The 15,275-nt window shown below is 31.7% G+C and overlaps 1 protein-coding gene across 2 annotated transcripts in view; it reads left to right on the top strand.

The window, feature by feature from the left end:
* The first annotated feature begins 518 nt into the window (after nt 1-518).
* Nucleotides 519-15,275, top strand: part of LOC125048611 (collagen alpha-1(IX) chain-like) — an 89,850-nt gene continuing 75,093 nt past the window's right edge. For both annotated transcript variants that reach the window (XM_047647362.1, XM_047647361.1), the window contains exon 1: nt 519-657. In XM_047647362.1, coding sequence (XP_047503318.1) covers nt 644-657 — 14 coding nt within the window. In that variant the 5' untranslated portion in view covers nt 519-643. The remainder of the gene's footprint in view (nt 658-15,275) is intronic.

Here is a 15,275-nt window from a genome sequence, read left to right as displayed (position 1 = left end):
TAAATTGATCTTATATACGTATATTTTATGAGAAATATTCAAGAAAACCTGCTTTGAAATATCTTCCGAACGAAAAAGCCCTTTGATTGAGTTTTTAATAGAGATAAATCATTTGATACCAGCAAGATTGATCTACAGGCGGAAGAGTACACACACACAAAAATATGCATTAAATTATAAATCTTTTCTACGGAAAAAAATATGTGTACATGTAAGACTCCTGCATAGGGTTTTCGAAGTCAGTTTTAAAAGAATAATAATTTATCAAACAAAATAGAGAAAAAATTATTATTAAATTATTCGTAATTATTTGGCTACTCTACAATTAATTATCTTATAATTTTCTTACTTTCTGCTTAAACATTGTATTTTGCGCTGAGTTTAATTATTTTAAATACTCTTTGGAACATATTTTTTACTGACGCGCATTTGTCTTTTTGGCGGAAAATGTTCAAAGCCACGTCATTCGCTAGTATTATCAAGCGTGTGTATTTTATGTGGAATGTTCAGTCAAAAGTTTGCCAGTGAACCGACCGCGTGTGCTTGCGCAGTTTCACACGTGATAATCGATCTACAATGGAGGTGTGAATTGAAAATACGTGAAATTTCTTTTATGTTGTGATTCGTGAGTGTACATTCCAAGATGAATTTTTTTTTGTAAGTATTTTAATTTTTCAAATTAAATTTTACGTTAAAATAAGTGTAAACTAGAGGTGTTTATATAAATATCTTGAGATGAGAAAGGGAAAAATTTAAAATACGTCAGTTAACTCAAAAAAATCAGTATTATTAAGATATAAACAAAAAAATAATTAAATATCGCGCCTCTTACAAAATTTAAAATTAAATATTTACATTTTAATTAATACAATGATTATTTTTTGTTAGTTTAAAAACACACTACTTAGAGTATATAGAACGGCAGATCGACTCCCATCGGCAATCATGCAAAGAAAACTATTAAAAAAATAACACAGAAAATATTTATGGCCGCATAGCTATTAGCGGTTATGGGACTTTATTAATATCGCGTGTTTAAAAATCTAATGCTAAGTAGAGAATCTTCGAACCGGTCTTAAACATAATTATATAACTTTAAGTATAAAATTATTTTAAATGATCGTCAGGAATGTACACGCAACGGCATTATTAAATTAGCCGTCATGTTGAAGGTGCGACGTTAAATAAATTCATATACTAGAGTCTGGATAATGAAAGAAGATAGTGAAAAAGCGCGGCAAATTAAAAAAAAGAATAGTATGGTACCCCTTAAAGTATGATATATTTTGTGGATTAAACTTGATACTTGATTTTATTTTATTATTTTTTTACATTGATAGTAACTGTATTTCTATGAAATTAAATGCTATACGTATTTAGTCTTTTTACTTTTGACTAGCATTGCATGGAAAACTAAAACTATATTTATTATAAAACACAACTTTATTCGGAATAATCAAAATCAGAATCCAAAAAATCAATAAAACAAAGTTTAGGCTATTATACCAGTTAACTATTCGGAAAAAATATTTAATAGAAATAAAAATGAGTAATTCAATGAAGTATCAAGACAATAAATCATACTAACCTAAGAAATTCAATGACATTCTGTGTTGCCATCCGAAAGTTTTCAAATAATTCAATTATCTTCTTTCATTAGCCAGACTCTAGTAGAATTTTTATTTTTCCACTTGTTTGTTTGTATATACAAAATAATAGGCTTTGAAATATAGAAATCAAAAATATTACTCAAATAGTTTGGAAAATCCAAAAGTGCACGCCTCATAGCGGTCATTCACATTTTAAAAAAATATCATTCCTTTACATTTTTTTTTTACTTCTTACTACTTAATATAATAAAAAATATATAGTGGCGCCATAACTCTAAGGTGAGGAAAAAATATACTAAAATTCGTATTTTAGTTTTTTACAAATTATAATTAAACGACAGTACTTAGAACGCTAATATTAACTAGGAATCAGCCCAGGGTATAACTTTATATAATAAGAAAAAAAGTATTCTGGTACGATACATTTTTCGACTAATTTCTCTGCCATATACATGGATCCATAAACACAGACTGACGGACGTCCAAGAATGATTGATTTTAATGTTATTATTTACTATGTTAAACAAAATAATTGTTCATAAAAAATACCATATTATGTGTTTGATAGATTATTTAACTCGATTTTAGTGCACTCATATTATCCTGTAAGTGTCATATTAGTGAGAAAAAAGTCATTCAAGTTTCGAAAGACTGGGTTTTATGACATGTCGAGAGTAGAGCACTGCGAGGCGTGCAAAAACCTTGATGGCGATTCTAATAAATATATAATTTGTTTAAATTTTAAAATTTGATTAAATTTGTTTTTTCGGCGCTATCTTACTAATGTCTGCGATAACCTTTCTAATAAAAATGTCATTTGATTCAAACATTATGTAAACGAGATTGGTTTCATTAACTTTAGGAGATGATTTGAAACAGTTTTTTTACATAATTTCTGAACGAAAAGACGAATAAACAAAGCAAACTATTATTTTCCAATTGTATAAAAATAATAGTTACTGCGGTCTATCTTTTAAATTTATTTTAATAAACATTGAAATTCGTTAAGGACAAAATTTCGGCTCTTAAATTTTGATTTATTCACAAAAGCTTGCCGATTGGCGCAAATACATTGGTGTAAGGAAAAAAAAAATAGTTTTATTGAAACATATTATTAATCAATGGATTATAAAAACTAAAGTATTTCAGATGTGGAATCTCTCAAAATTGTGGTTCATAGTTTGAATCTTTCTTATATTCTTATATTTTTATTTCGTTTCAAGCGCCTAAAAACGTATTTAGCAAAACAGAACACACAAGATACCAGCTTCGCATGGTGCCTCTTGTGAAGAAGTGTTGAAGTTTAGAAGTGTTGTGCAAAGTCAAGCTAAGAATAATTCATATATTCCAAACAACTTACACACACCCTTAAATTAAATACTTAAATCTTCGTCCTTCCTTCCTCTCACATGATATTATTTCAATAGGTTTTGTGTATGCAAACATTTATATAGATTTATGCGGACTTTGTTTTATACTATGTAGTTTTTAATAGAAAATTCATCGCGGCAACTACTAAAATGAGATCTAGATTTAAGCACGAAACTAACTTCGCGAAGTGATTTCAAGTTAAGTGCGTTTAGGTTTACCAATAGGTTAGTTAACTAGGTTAACCAATATTCATAATATTATTACTATTAAACTGTAGGTGCTTATGTAGGCTGTGCCGTACACATATAATAAATGCAATTAAGTGAATAATTAACATTATTATGTCAGAATTATCGAGTGCTATATGAAGCTTTTGTAAAATGTGTTTATAAAAACACCGCCATATAGCAATTGGTATTGTCAGTCACTCTTCCGTCTCTTAATTTAAAATTGTGTTTACGGTGTGATGGAAAAGGACAGACTACATAGTATTATAGTTCGGATAGTGCAATTAGACAATGAAATTATTTAATTAATATTGTATATGACTGATATTTGTAAGAGTTTTCCTTCAAGTTAAACAATTGTTAACTAACGAAATTTTCTCGAACTACCGTCTTAATTGTAAGTGAAAAAAAATGTTTAAATAATGGTCGTAAAAAAATTTCGCTTCGTGGAGCCTTTCTTACATTCATATTTAATAAGATCGTGCCATTTTTTTTTCATCTTTAATTGTTTATAACTTTTGCAATTTTTTATGTGCTAATACACGCTTTTGGCATATTTTTCTAGACGTCATTCCGGATCCAATGAGCTATCGCACATAATTTTAAGAGCAGTATCTCTATTTTGTACCATTTTCAACTTGTCGACTAGACTAAAAGAAGATAAGGAGATATGATCGCAAAAAACCTCGAAATATGGATGTCAATTTGGAATACTAGCGAGGAATAAGTATATATACTTAAACCTTCATCATAAATCATAGTATAAATTGGTAAAAATCGCAATAAATTACGTGCAGTTTTGGAGTTTATAGCAAACGGACAGAGAGAACCGGCAGCCGACCAGTGTTTATATAATACTAGCGGCCCCCGCGAACTTCGTTTCTCCTTAATGTGATTTTATTTAGCCTACCTTTTTAGTACATACCAACGTGGAACATTTTGCTATGCTACCCCGGAGACTGTTCGATTTTCCGGAATGAAAACTTTTTAGGTTTTTCTGTGAATTTTTCTCGGTGACAAAAAAATAGGGGTTGATCGTCTAGCGGTGAAAATTATGTTATATTATTATGTTGTATCAAAAAAAAAACAAAAAGAAAACATTTTCACTAGGGGGTTTAAAAGATAGATAGTAGCCGATTCTCAGACTTACTGAATATGCATAAAAAATTTCATAAGAATCGGTCGAGCCGTTTCGGAGGAGTATGGGAACGAATATTGTGACATAAGAATTTTATTTATTAGATAAAAGTAGGACATATCGCTGACATTTTTGACAAGCTCTACAACTTTTCTCTAGAACTCTCAAGGCAGCTCATAAAAGACGTTTTCGTTTGACAGTTTTATCGCTGACTTACTTTGCAAATCCGACCACCAAGACAGAGTCTTTTCATTTTCCGTGTTAACATATAGCTTATGCCGTGCCAAATCCGTGGTTTTATATTAATATTTTTTTTTTTTTACCGGAAGATTCAGTAGATCTATCTCCTACAACCTCACAAAATTACCACTTTATACCTTTATATAGGTCGGTTATCGAAAGCTGGCGGGTTCACAGTACTCACACTAATGCAATTTCACATACAGTATGTTTCAAAAAATGATTTTTTTGCCATGCTATACATTTTAGTCCACTCTACACGACGGACAGTCTATTCATGATGTATTTATGATTGTATTTCAGTTTGACATCACGTCTCGCGCTTATTCACAGACACTACACAACCACAAAGTGTAAATGTGTTGAAGCCGCCAGCTTTAGTTAACATACCTATACCACAACGTGAAATGTTAAAATTATTATTATTATTATTTTTTATGGCTCTGGCACGGTTTGTGCATTAGCCAGCGTCAAGTATGAGATTTTTATTATTCGTGCTTTTTGCCTTAGAAATTCGATCATGTACTCCATGTACGGTTTAGGCACTCGCCCGGTACTGCACAACCCTCCCAAAGGCCGAGAACAAATTTAAATTAAATTAAAACTTGCCCTCGCACCGGGAATCGAACCCGGTACCCCTCACCTAGCTGCCACTTAATAAGACCGCTAGGCTATGAGGCCCCCAATAAAATTATTTAATTTAGATTTAGTCCACATTGGTAAACCTTTATTGGCCTGTATATAATAATAATAATGCCTAAGTGTTGTAAATATATCTATGACATTGACATTTGAGATGTCAAATGTCATTCAGATTGGCCCTCGGATGGAGGTGATGGTAGGTTAGAAATATTGATTCATACATAGCCGATATTCGATTTATCCTACCTAATAATTATACTGAATGAAATAGCTATGTAAATTAATGTATGACATTATCAGCCTTGACATTCGTGTTTTATTGTTTATCATAAAGTAGGTTAATTATATGGTATAATTCATTTTATATCTGTGAACAAATAAATATTATACTAAATTGGTGATTGTCGTAATTGCTTAGTGTAATATTTTTGTGGTTATAATTACGCGTTGCTATGTGTCTTGGACCCGCATCTAATTTAATTATGGCGTTAAAGTTCTGATTATGTTAATATAATAATAATAAATTATGGCATATAATAATGGATGACTTACAAAGAACTGCACAATCAGCTATGTTACATGCTAATGTCATAATGTATAGTAGAATGTCACAACATTAAAAGTAACAAATTCGAATTTGTATCTTTTATTTAAATGTAAAAACTAAGCAAATATAAAACCGTAATATTATTAAGTTTAATTAAAAAAGAAGCATTTGTTAGATTTGATAACAATATTCGAATTAATAGAAAATTTTGTACATAATTCATTATTCTAGTTTTACAAAAAGAAGAAACACTGTTAAAACAGATATCGAACCACATAAATTCAAGAAAATTCACGAAATTTTCTAATACACACATCGTGTTTCAGTCTGACACAAGCTATTGGGGCTTTACGTGACCTCACCTGCTTCGTGGAGCCAAAACAAACAATATAACACCTCACTTTCTAGCTTCCAATATTTGAAAGTATATTGCAGATGTTTATACTTCATATAAAATGCATTTTCATTAAACAAGTTATTCCCATAAGACCAAAAAATATATGTTTGCATCGGTTTTTTGCTCAAATTTGGTACTTCTAAGTTTCTAAAGCGTATAATACCTATATTATTCTTCCATCTTTGTCTTCTTTGTGGTATAGTCACATCTTTGCGTGTTGAAATTTATTCTCATACTAATCCTAAATGGCGTCCCTAATAATGATTGATGACGTCATCGTAAGAACCCAGAACCAGTGCACTTCTTTTATTATAGCACTGATGTCGCAAACTTGAAAGCTCTTAATCGATATACTCGTAACATAACTTCATTAGCTCTATTTCGCTAATGAAGTTACGTGGTGGCCTTTAATGAATGGTACTGATTTTAATTGGGCAATAGATAATATCCTCTCGGTATTTAAAAGATGAAGGAGTAGTCATCCAGAAGTAGAGATAATGTCTGGATATCTTTATATACCTACCTTCATGGCGAAGACGATAATACATAACATACCATTGATTAATATCTCAAGGGTCAATAAAGCAAACTTTCTACCATTTAATCTTACGAAATTGACAGAATTATGTTCAAGAGAAACTGTTGATTTACGTTTTAGATACAACGGCGTTGTTTTCATTTACCTGATTTTAGTATACAGATTTTGAATCATTAATTTCCATTTAATAAACTCTTTGCCATAAATAAGCATAAAATTCCTTTCCAATGTCTTAAGAAAAAATCTTTACTTTCAGCAAACTGAACTAGTTACTTATAATATGTGTTTTATCTTTGTCCTTACTCTATTTAAAATTAGATTTTTTGAAGTTATACTTCTTTAGGCGCGTTAAGAAAAATTGATGAGAGTGAAATTTTACGATGCGCGCGCACCTGAGACACAACATTATCAGTATGATCATAGCCGGCGCGAGCGAGATGGGAATAAGACAATTTACAAGTAAAAAGAAATAGAATATGCGTGAAGTTAGCAGCTATGCCAAGAATTTTGAATGACCTTTGTAGTACCTTTTAAACAAATACTCCTTGTATTAATTATTTTTTCAAAGAAATTTAGCAATGCTTTTTCACAAAGTCCTATTGTTACTTAGTTAAAAGGTTATGAAACATCCTTATTTATTAAATTGAATGAATAATATAATAAATAGTTATAATAATTTTATTAATATTAATTAATAATTGAATAATATACTAAATATTAAATATTATTTATTTATTTATTTTATATTTAAGAAAAATAAAGAAAGCCAAAGAAGTATAATTTCTTACGCGCGTACATAAGTACACGCACCCTTTTTTTTAGTTTAGTGATTAACTTAGGCAAGAATAAGAACAAGATATAGTGACACCTGCTTTATCTTGTTCTTATTACGTTATTCCTTGAAACACGTTAATAAAGTTATTCCGACCGCTACACTACATACAATTTATCGCCTTAGCCACTGGGGAAAGCCTTTCGGGGCGGCCAGTCAGTTTAAGTCAGGTTAGACTGATCAAACTCCTCCTTTAGGGTTGAAAAGCAACATTTTCCTCCATCCTTCCTCCACAATATATGTATCGAACTGATTTGTTTTAAACTTTTTAACAAAACCGGAACCTTGCTAAGTTTTGAGCATACGTAACTTCATTCGGACTGGATTATCAAAACGTTGAGGGTTGTTACATCTCACCATCACAGCTTGACGCAGTCAACTAATCTAAACTATTTGTCGCGCTCCTAAACAAGACTGCTATCATGCTATGATTACATTAATACAAACCACAGCGGTTTTCTAATGTAACTTATTATGATTGTATTATATTATTTTGTAAAATAAAGAAATTTAAAAAATAAAAATTTAATCACATGCGAGGGGCACAAGACATTTGTAAATTTTTACTGCGTTATAAAAACGAAAGTCCAGGGCCGGATTTAGGGAGTGCAGCCGAAAGGCCACAATAGAGATTTCGGAGAAATAATGTTTTAAATTCCGACTAGTAAAAATTAGTAAAAAAGTTTTCTTTTGATATATTTATTAAATACTAAAAGAATCTATTAGAAAAACTCGACTGAATTTTTTAAATATTTTATTGGGAAAATAATTTAGGCCACCTCCTTTATTGCCCCGAGGCCTCCAGCCTAGCGATTCTGTAACTCACTTTTCGAACTCTCACTGCGGCATTCTGATAAACAATAAACTACAAGCTCCCACCTTATCAGAATGCCAAATCGTAAAATGACTGCTTTAATCGAATCGCTAGGCTGATGTCTTAATCCGGCCCTGTGAAATTCTATATACACCGTTTTAACTAATTTCCTCATCTGTCTCTATTTATCACATATTAACCACAATTCAAAAAGTTAAAAGAGTACAATGTGACTTTTAATGATGAGATTAAATGAAAAAGTAAGGTAGGTTTATAAAAGTACTCCAACCATCGAAATGACCACAAACAGTACAGGACAAAGTGACTAACTTCCATTGTGTCGTAAGTTAGTTAACAAAGTTAGTATTCGAATAAACGAAACTGCAACTGCGACCAAGGCATACCTACAATAGATAAAGTTGAACAATCCAACTTGCTTGCATATTAAGCAGCGTACAACTTCAACTTAGCTATATTTATTCTATTCTGTGTAACGTTATTGTTTTATACTTGTAATTTTTTCTATACCTTGTTGAACAACGTTTAAATTAAAAACAAAACACGGTCTAGTGTAAGAAGTCTTGTGCTCTTTCATCGTATTAATTGATCGTTACTGCCAAATTATTAACTAAAGTTATGTATTTTGATGAAATGTTTGGTTTTTTTTTGTATTTACGACGTGTGTACAGGAATAGTTTCATATAACTTAACAGTTATGTATATAATATAATAAATTGGCGGTCAAAACATTTAACGATAAATATTGATAGGAGCTACATAGCTGATCTTTACTATAATTATTGTTATAAAGGAATTAAAACTAAATTAATTTACTGAAATATATGTTAGTTATTCATTATATTTCCATTTTAATACGAAAAAAATGGATTTACTACTTTCTTGGCAAATAAAACGTACAAAGAGTTAAATAAAATTGTAATTCATTAACAATATTAATTCAACAGTAGCCTAATGTGTACATACAAACTCTGTATAGACCAGACCATACATAAATATAAAGAAAATCTCAATATTATTTCAAAGCAATAAAATGTGTCATAAATTACACTATTACCACTGCAGTAAAGTTTTATGTAACTTGACAGTAAATAAATTTGCAAGCCGCGTCAGGAAACTTGTTCGGACGATGTTCTGTTATTATCGTATTAAACATGCAAATTGAATACTGCTTACTTGTAACTATGGTAATAACAATTAAAGGCTTAAAAAAATCAGTGGCGCTACAACCTCTTTAGGTCTGAACCTGAGATTTCTGAATGTTCCTCATGATAATTTTTAAATCTAATAGGCATTTAGGTGATCAGCCTCCAGTGCCTGACACACGCCATCGACTTTTTGGGTCTAAGGCAAGCCGGTTTCCTCACGATGTTTTCCTTCACCGTTAGAAAGTTCAATGCATGTTTTTTTTATATTTTTTTAATGATTTTTATACCCCAAAGAAGCTATCTATATAATATTTTTTTGCTTTTCTTCAAAAAAGCAATCTTGCCACGATAAGGGTTAATATACCATACGTGAAGTAAGTTTATTTTGACTTTGACTTCTTGGCTTCTTGACTTCTATTGGCTATAAATTGTGCGCAGTTGATTAAATATTATGATAAGAAAAAACTTTTTCTTTATAATTTGAAAATAGCTACGTGGTATTATAATGATCATCGAAAATTCAAATATTCCAGATAATATCACTTTCAAATAGCGCTAGTTTTTTTTTTAATATTATATGGCTCTTTTAGATATTATTTTAAGAATTTTATTTACGGCACCATTAATTCGAATGCCTTTGAACATTTGCAATTAACTCAATGGATTTACGAGCTTATGATAAGCTCACTTTAAGGAATTACGTCTTTTATCGTTGTAACATTCTTTTATCAATATGAGTCATGAAAGTTTTATTAATATTTCAGTTAGACGAAAACTTATTTTAACGGTAAAATTATATTAGCCTCTCTAGATGGTTAAAGGGAAAAGTTCATAACTAAAACTAAGTAGAAATTAAACGCTGTTTTCAAATAAAGAATTTTTTTAAATGAATTACCAATAAACAAATAAAAATTGTACATAGATTAAGCATCACAATTACGAAATAATATCTTTTTATTCGAAACTTTTACCGACTAAAAAGTTACAAAAGCCAATAGTTTTATTAAAGATTAAATATCTGGCAAACTTCATATACACAATACAATCAGAAAGAACGTAGACGTATATGTTTAAATTAGAAAGTGCTTCACTTAAGCTACTATTTGTAAATACGAGAATTCAAAGTCGACAAAGCAATGTGTTGACAGAAATCAGTTAACAATCAGTTGACAGCTGACACAATCACAATCACAATTTACTAATATGACGGATCACAATCAGAATGTGTGACTGAAGTGCTTTATTTGTTCCCATTGATTTGTAATAGCTATAGAAACATTGTATGTATGTAACAAACATAGATATAACACTTTATAGGTTTCGTAACGTACTGCTAAACACATTCGGTCAAGGTTCAGACGCTTAAGAAATTATAGAGCCAAAAAAACAATGTACATACAATCTATTAAGTCTTGGCCGCAGATTTGTTTCGTGATCAATTTTTGAAGTTATACTTCTTTAGGCGCGTTAAGAAAAATTGATGAGAGTGAAATTTTACCGTGACACAAAATTAACAGAATGAAGTTGCCCACGGAAAAGATGCTACATTAATTTATCATTAAAAACAACATTTGAATAATAATAGTATTTATGTTACACTTAATGTAAGAGAATAATAATAAATATTTATTTATTTAATTTTTCAAATGTAAACTGAACTTTATTGACTATAATGACTCCTTTTCCAGTCTATGATTATTTAATTGTAATTAATTATTTGCATGCAATCAAAAACTATTTTTAATAACGCCAAAGAAGTATAACTTCTTACGCGCGTACATAAGTACACGCACCCTTTTTTTCTTTTCAATAAGCATGTAGGTGATTAGCCTTCTGTGCCTGACACACTTTGTCGATTTTTGGCTGTAAGGCATACCGGTTTCCTCACGATGATTTCCTTCAAGCGAATGTTAAATACGCACATACAAAACGTCCATTGGTACACAGGGGGATTAAAGCTCGTGGATAACAGACCATACTAGGCAACCAGTACGATAACTAGTTACCAAAATAACAATATCAATGATACTATCTAAGAGGATAAATAAAATATTTATATAACGCGTTAAAATTTCTGTTCCCACAAATATTAGTAAAAGTCAATTCTGAGTAATATTTACCCTCTTATTTGTTGGGTTATAAGTGTGCAGCGGTAGTCGCGTGCAGCAGTCCAGTTTATTAATAAGTGACAATATAAAAACATAACAAGACCATATAGACCAGTGCCGATAATTTTTGAAACCTAAAAAAATTACAGTAGGATGAAACCCATTAGAAAAGCAGGGGAATATGATCAAAATGAAAGGAAAAATAAATTACGGTCGATTTGAGGTCGGGAAGGGGTAGGGGGGGGAGTTTTAAGGGTAAAAAACGGTTTATCTCGATTTCCGGCAAAACTAAAAGTCCTATCGAAGAAAGTTAAATGGCAAAGTTGTAGGTAATAAAAAGATCTAAAACTTTTGTATTCACACATTTTTCACATAACCTCAAAATTTATGTGAAAAATTCAAAAAACCAAGTTTTTGGTTTTTAATTTTTATCTTTTACAAAAATATTTTTTTTTTAACGAAATTTGGTGAAAACTTACCTTTCTATGTCCCAAATACGCTGTAATTTATTTGATTAAAAATATTTATATGTTCACCTTATTTTGAATTAATATCGAAAAAACACCCTAATTTTCAATCGAAAATTCTGACGTCAAAATTTCAGCTTTTTTCAAAAAGTTGGTGTGCTTTCAGTTCATTGAAATCTCTACTTTCCTATGGTAAAAAAATATATATATGTTACCATAGTAAATCTTCTCAGAAAATGCAAAAAATCGCATGCAGTAACGCCCAGACCCGTCATCCCCTTCCCTACTTCTCTATGAATCTTCTTTAAATTATAATCAGATGCCTATTTATTACTATTTTAAGATAACTTATATATACCTGAGTGACCTAAAAAAAAAAATTTGCCTTTAGATGGGCTAAAATTTTCGTATTTCATAGAGAAGTAAGGAAGGGGATGACAGGTCTGGACGTTACTGCATACGATTTTTTGCGTTTTCTGAGAAGATTTACTATGGTAATATATATATTTTTTTTTACCATAGGAAAGTAGAGATTTCAACGAACTGAAAGCACACCAACTTTTTGAAAAAAGCTGAAATTTTGACGTCAGAATTTTCGATTGAAAATTAGGTTGTTTTTTCGATATTAATTCAAAATAAGGTGAACAAATAAATATTTTTAATCAAATAAATTACAGCGTATTTGGGACATAGAAAGGTAAGTTTTCACCAAATTTCGTTAAAAAAAAAATATTTTTGTAAAAGATAAAAATTAAAAACCAAAAACTTGGTTTTTTGAATTTTTCACATACATTTTGAGGTTATGTGAAAAATGTGTGAATACAAAAGTTTTAGATCTTTTTATTACCTACAACTTTGCCATTTAACTTTCTTCGATAGGACTTTTAGTTTTGCCGGAAATCGAGATAAACCGTTTTTTACCCTTAAAACTCCCCCCCCCTACCCCTTCCCGACCTCAGATCGACCGTAATTTATTTTTCCTTTCATTTTGATCATATTCCCCTGCTTTTCTAATGGGTTTCATCCTACTGTAATTTTTTTCACTTTTTATTTATTTTGAAGGCTATCTGCACTGGTCTAATAGCAACGCCAACTTTAAATAACGAACTATGACGATATAATATGTATGCAAATTACCAAAGAGTTTCCTCTAATACACCCCCTTGATTTGCATACACATTTAACAACAAATATGTACTAAATAGTCATTACAAAAATATACAGACATGCAATCTTAATCTACACCTAACATTGAGATGCAGCGGTAATGTTTCTGTCTTTGTAAAGCTTTTGTTAGCACATCCGCCGCCATCTCCTCGGTAGACACATACGATAATTGTATGTCAGTATTCTCCCTTAAAACACTTCTTATAAAATAATATTGAATATCGAAATGTTTAGTTCGGGCGTGGAAGACTGGATCCTCCGATAGAAATAAGGCACCTTGATTATCGCAGTACAACACTATGTTCCCGAAATCGCGCAACCCTATCTCTTTCATAAGACTATTCAGGTAAACTGCCTCTTTTATCGCCAAATTTAAACTAATATATTCGGCTTCGCACGTTGAAGTTGCTACGCATTTCTGTTTCTGGGATTTCCATGAAATCGCAGCCCCTCCTAACAAAAAAGCATACCCGGAGTATGACTTCCTATCTATAGGACAATTTGCCCAATCAGCATCCGAATAACCAATTAAGCTCTTACCTGTTTTTCGATAAATCAGTCCATAATCGGTTGTCCTCTTAAGATAACGAAGTAATCTTTTCACCGCATTCCACTGTATCTGTCCAGGATTATCACAAAACGTTGCTAATCTTGTCACGGCGTGTGTGATATCCGGACGAGTTCCTGCTGAAAGATAAATCAAGCTTCCGATTAATTCTCTATATGGACATTCCTTCTCCAGCGGAATTTGTGAACCATCGGGTCTAAAATTCACCTCCATCGGCGTGGTCACTGTTTCTTTACAATTCTCCATGCCGAATTTTATCATCAAATCATTAATATATTTTTGTTGTGACAGTTTCGTGGCATACTCATTTTTGACAATGTCAATGCCTAAAATATATTTCGCCAGTCCATAGTCTTTTAAATCAAACTCTTTGGAAAGTTCATCTTTGAAAGATTGTATGAGACCTTTATTGCGTGAAACTATCAGTAAATCATCAACATAAACCGCTAAGTATATAGACGTATCAATGGAGTTACCGTCCAAATAGTAGAGACACGGTTCCTTCAAAGACTGTTTAAAATGCATTGACTTCAATTTATTGTCAAGTCTTTTGTTCCATTGACGTCCAGCTTGTTTCAAGCCATACAGTGATTTCTTCAATCGACATACATCTCCACCTGTCTTCAGATCATTTAACATCTTACGAGCCTGCTCTTTTAAGCTTTCGTCTCTTTCTTCTTTAATAATTCTACCTAAGCACTCTGTCAACAATTCTGGAACCTCCATATAAATTTCCTCGTCAAGATATCCATTCAGATATGCAGTATTGATATCCAACTGGTGTATCTCCATGTCTAATTCAACCGCGAGCGCTGTAAGCAGTCTTACCGTGTCTAGTCGGACGACAGGTGAAAAAGTGTTTCGGTAATCGATGCCATATCGTTGACTGTAGCCCTTGGCTACCAACCGTGCTTTCTTCTTCTCGGTTTTGTCAACGTTAAGCTTCGTTGTCAATACATATCGGCATCCTACCGCTTTTCGATTTCTCGGCTTTTGAACAATTTCCCATGTTTCATTTTTTACAAGACTTTTGACCTCAGACAATATTGCTTCCTCCCATAGAGCACGTTCAGCGCTACTTAGGGCATCCCCTAAGGAAGTTTCCACAGTCAACGCAACATCCTCAGGTAAAGTTTCTTCTGCACGGCCATTATTATCATTGGGTATCATTTTATAGACCTTCTTAGGTCGGCCAACTTGGCCTTTCTGAAGTTTTGGTCTTCCGGGACCTCTCTTATACGTTACCTCTGTATCAGCTTGCGCTATTTCACTATCTTCCTCATGACATAGAGAAGGTGAACCAAGGGGTGAATCAGTCGTCTCCACGATCATTTCTCGAGTTCCTGAATAAGATGTACTTGGTATTACGTCCACCTCTACATATTTCGGCTTCGGTGTATCAACATCAGCAGAAAATTGATCTAGCTGAAAAGGATCATGAGT

The sequence above is a fragment of the Pieris napi genome, chromosome 4, assembly GCF_905475465.1.
Source record: "Pieris napi chromosome 4, ilPieNapi1.2, whole genome shotgun sequence".
Taxonomy (NCBI): domain Eukaryota; kingdom Metazoa; phylum Arthropoda; class Insecta; order Lepidoptera; family Pieridae; genus Pieris; species Pieris napi.
This window is presented reverse-complemented; position numbering and strand designations above follow the sequence as displayed.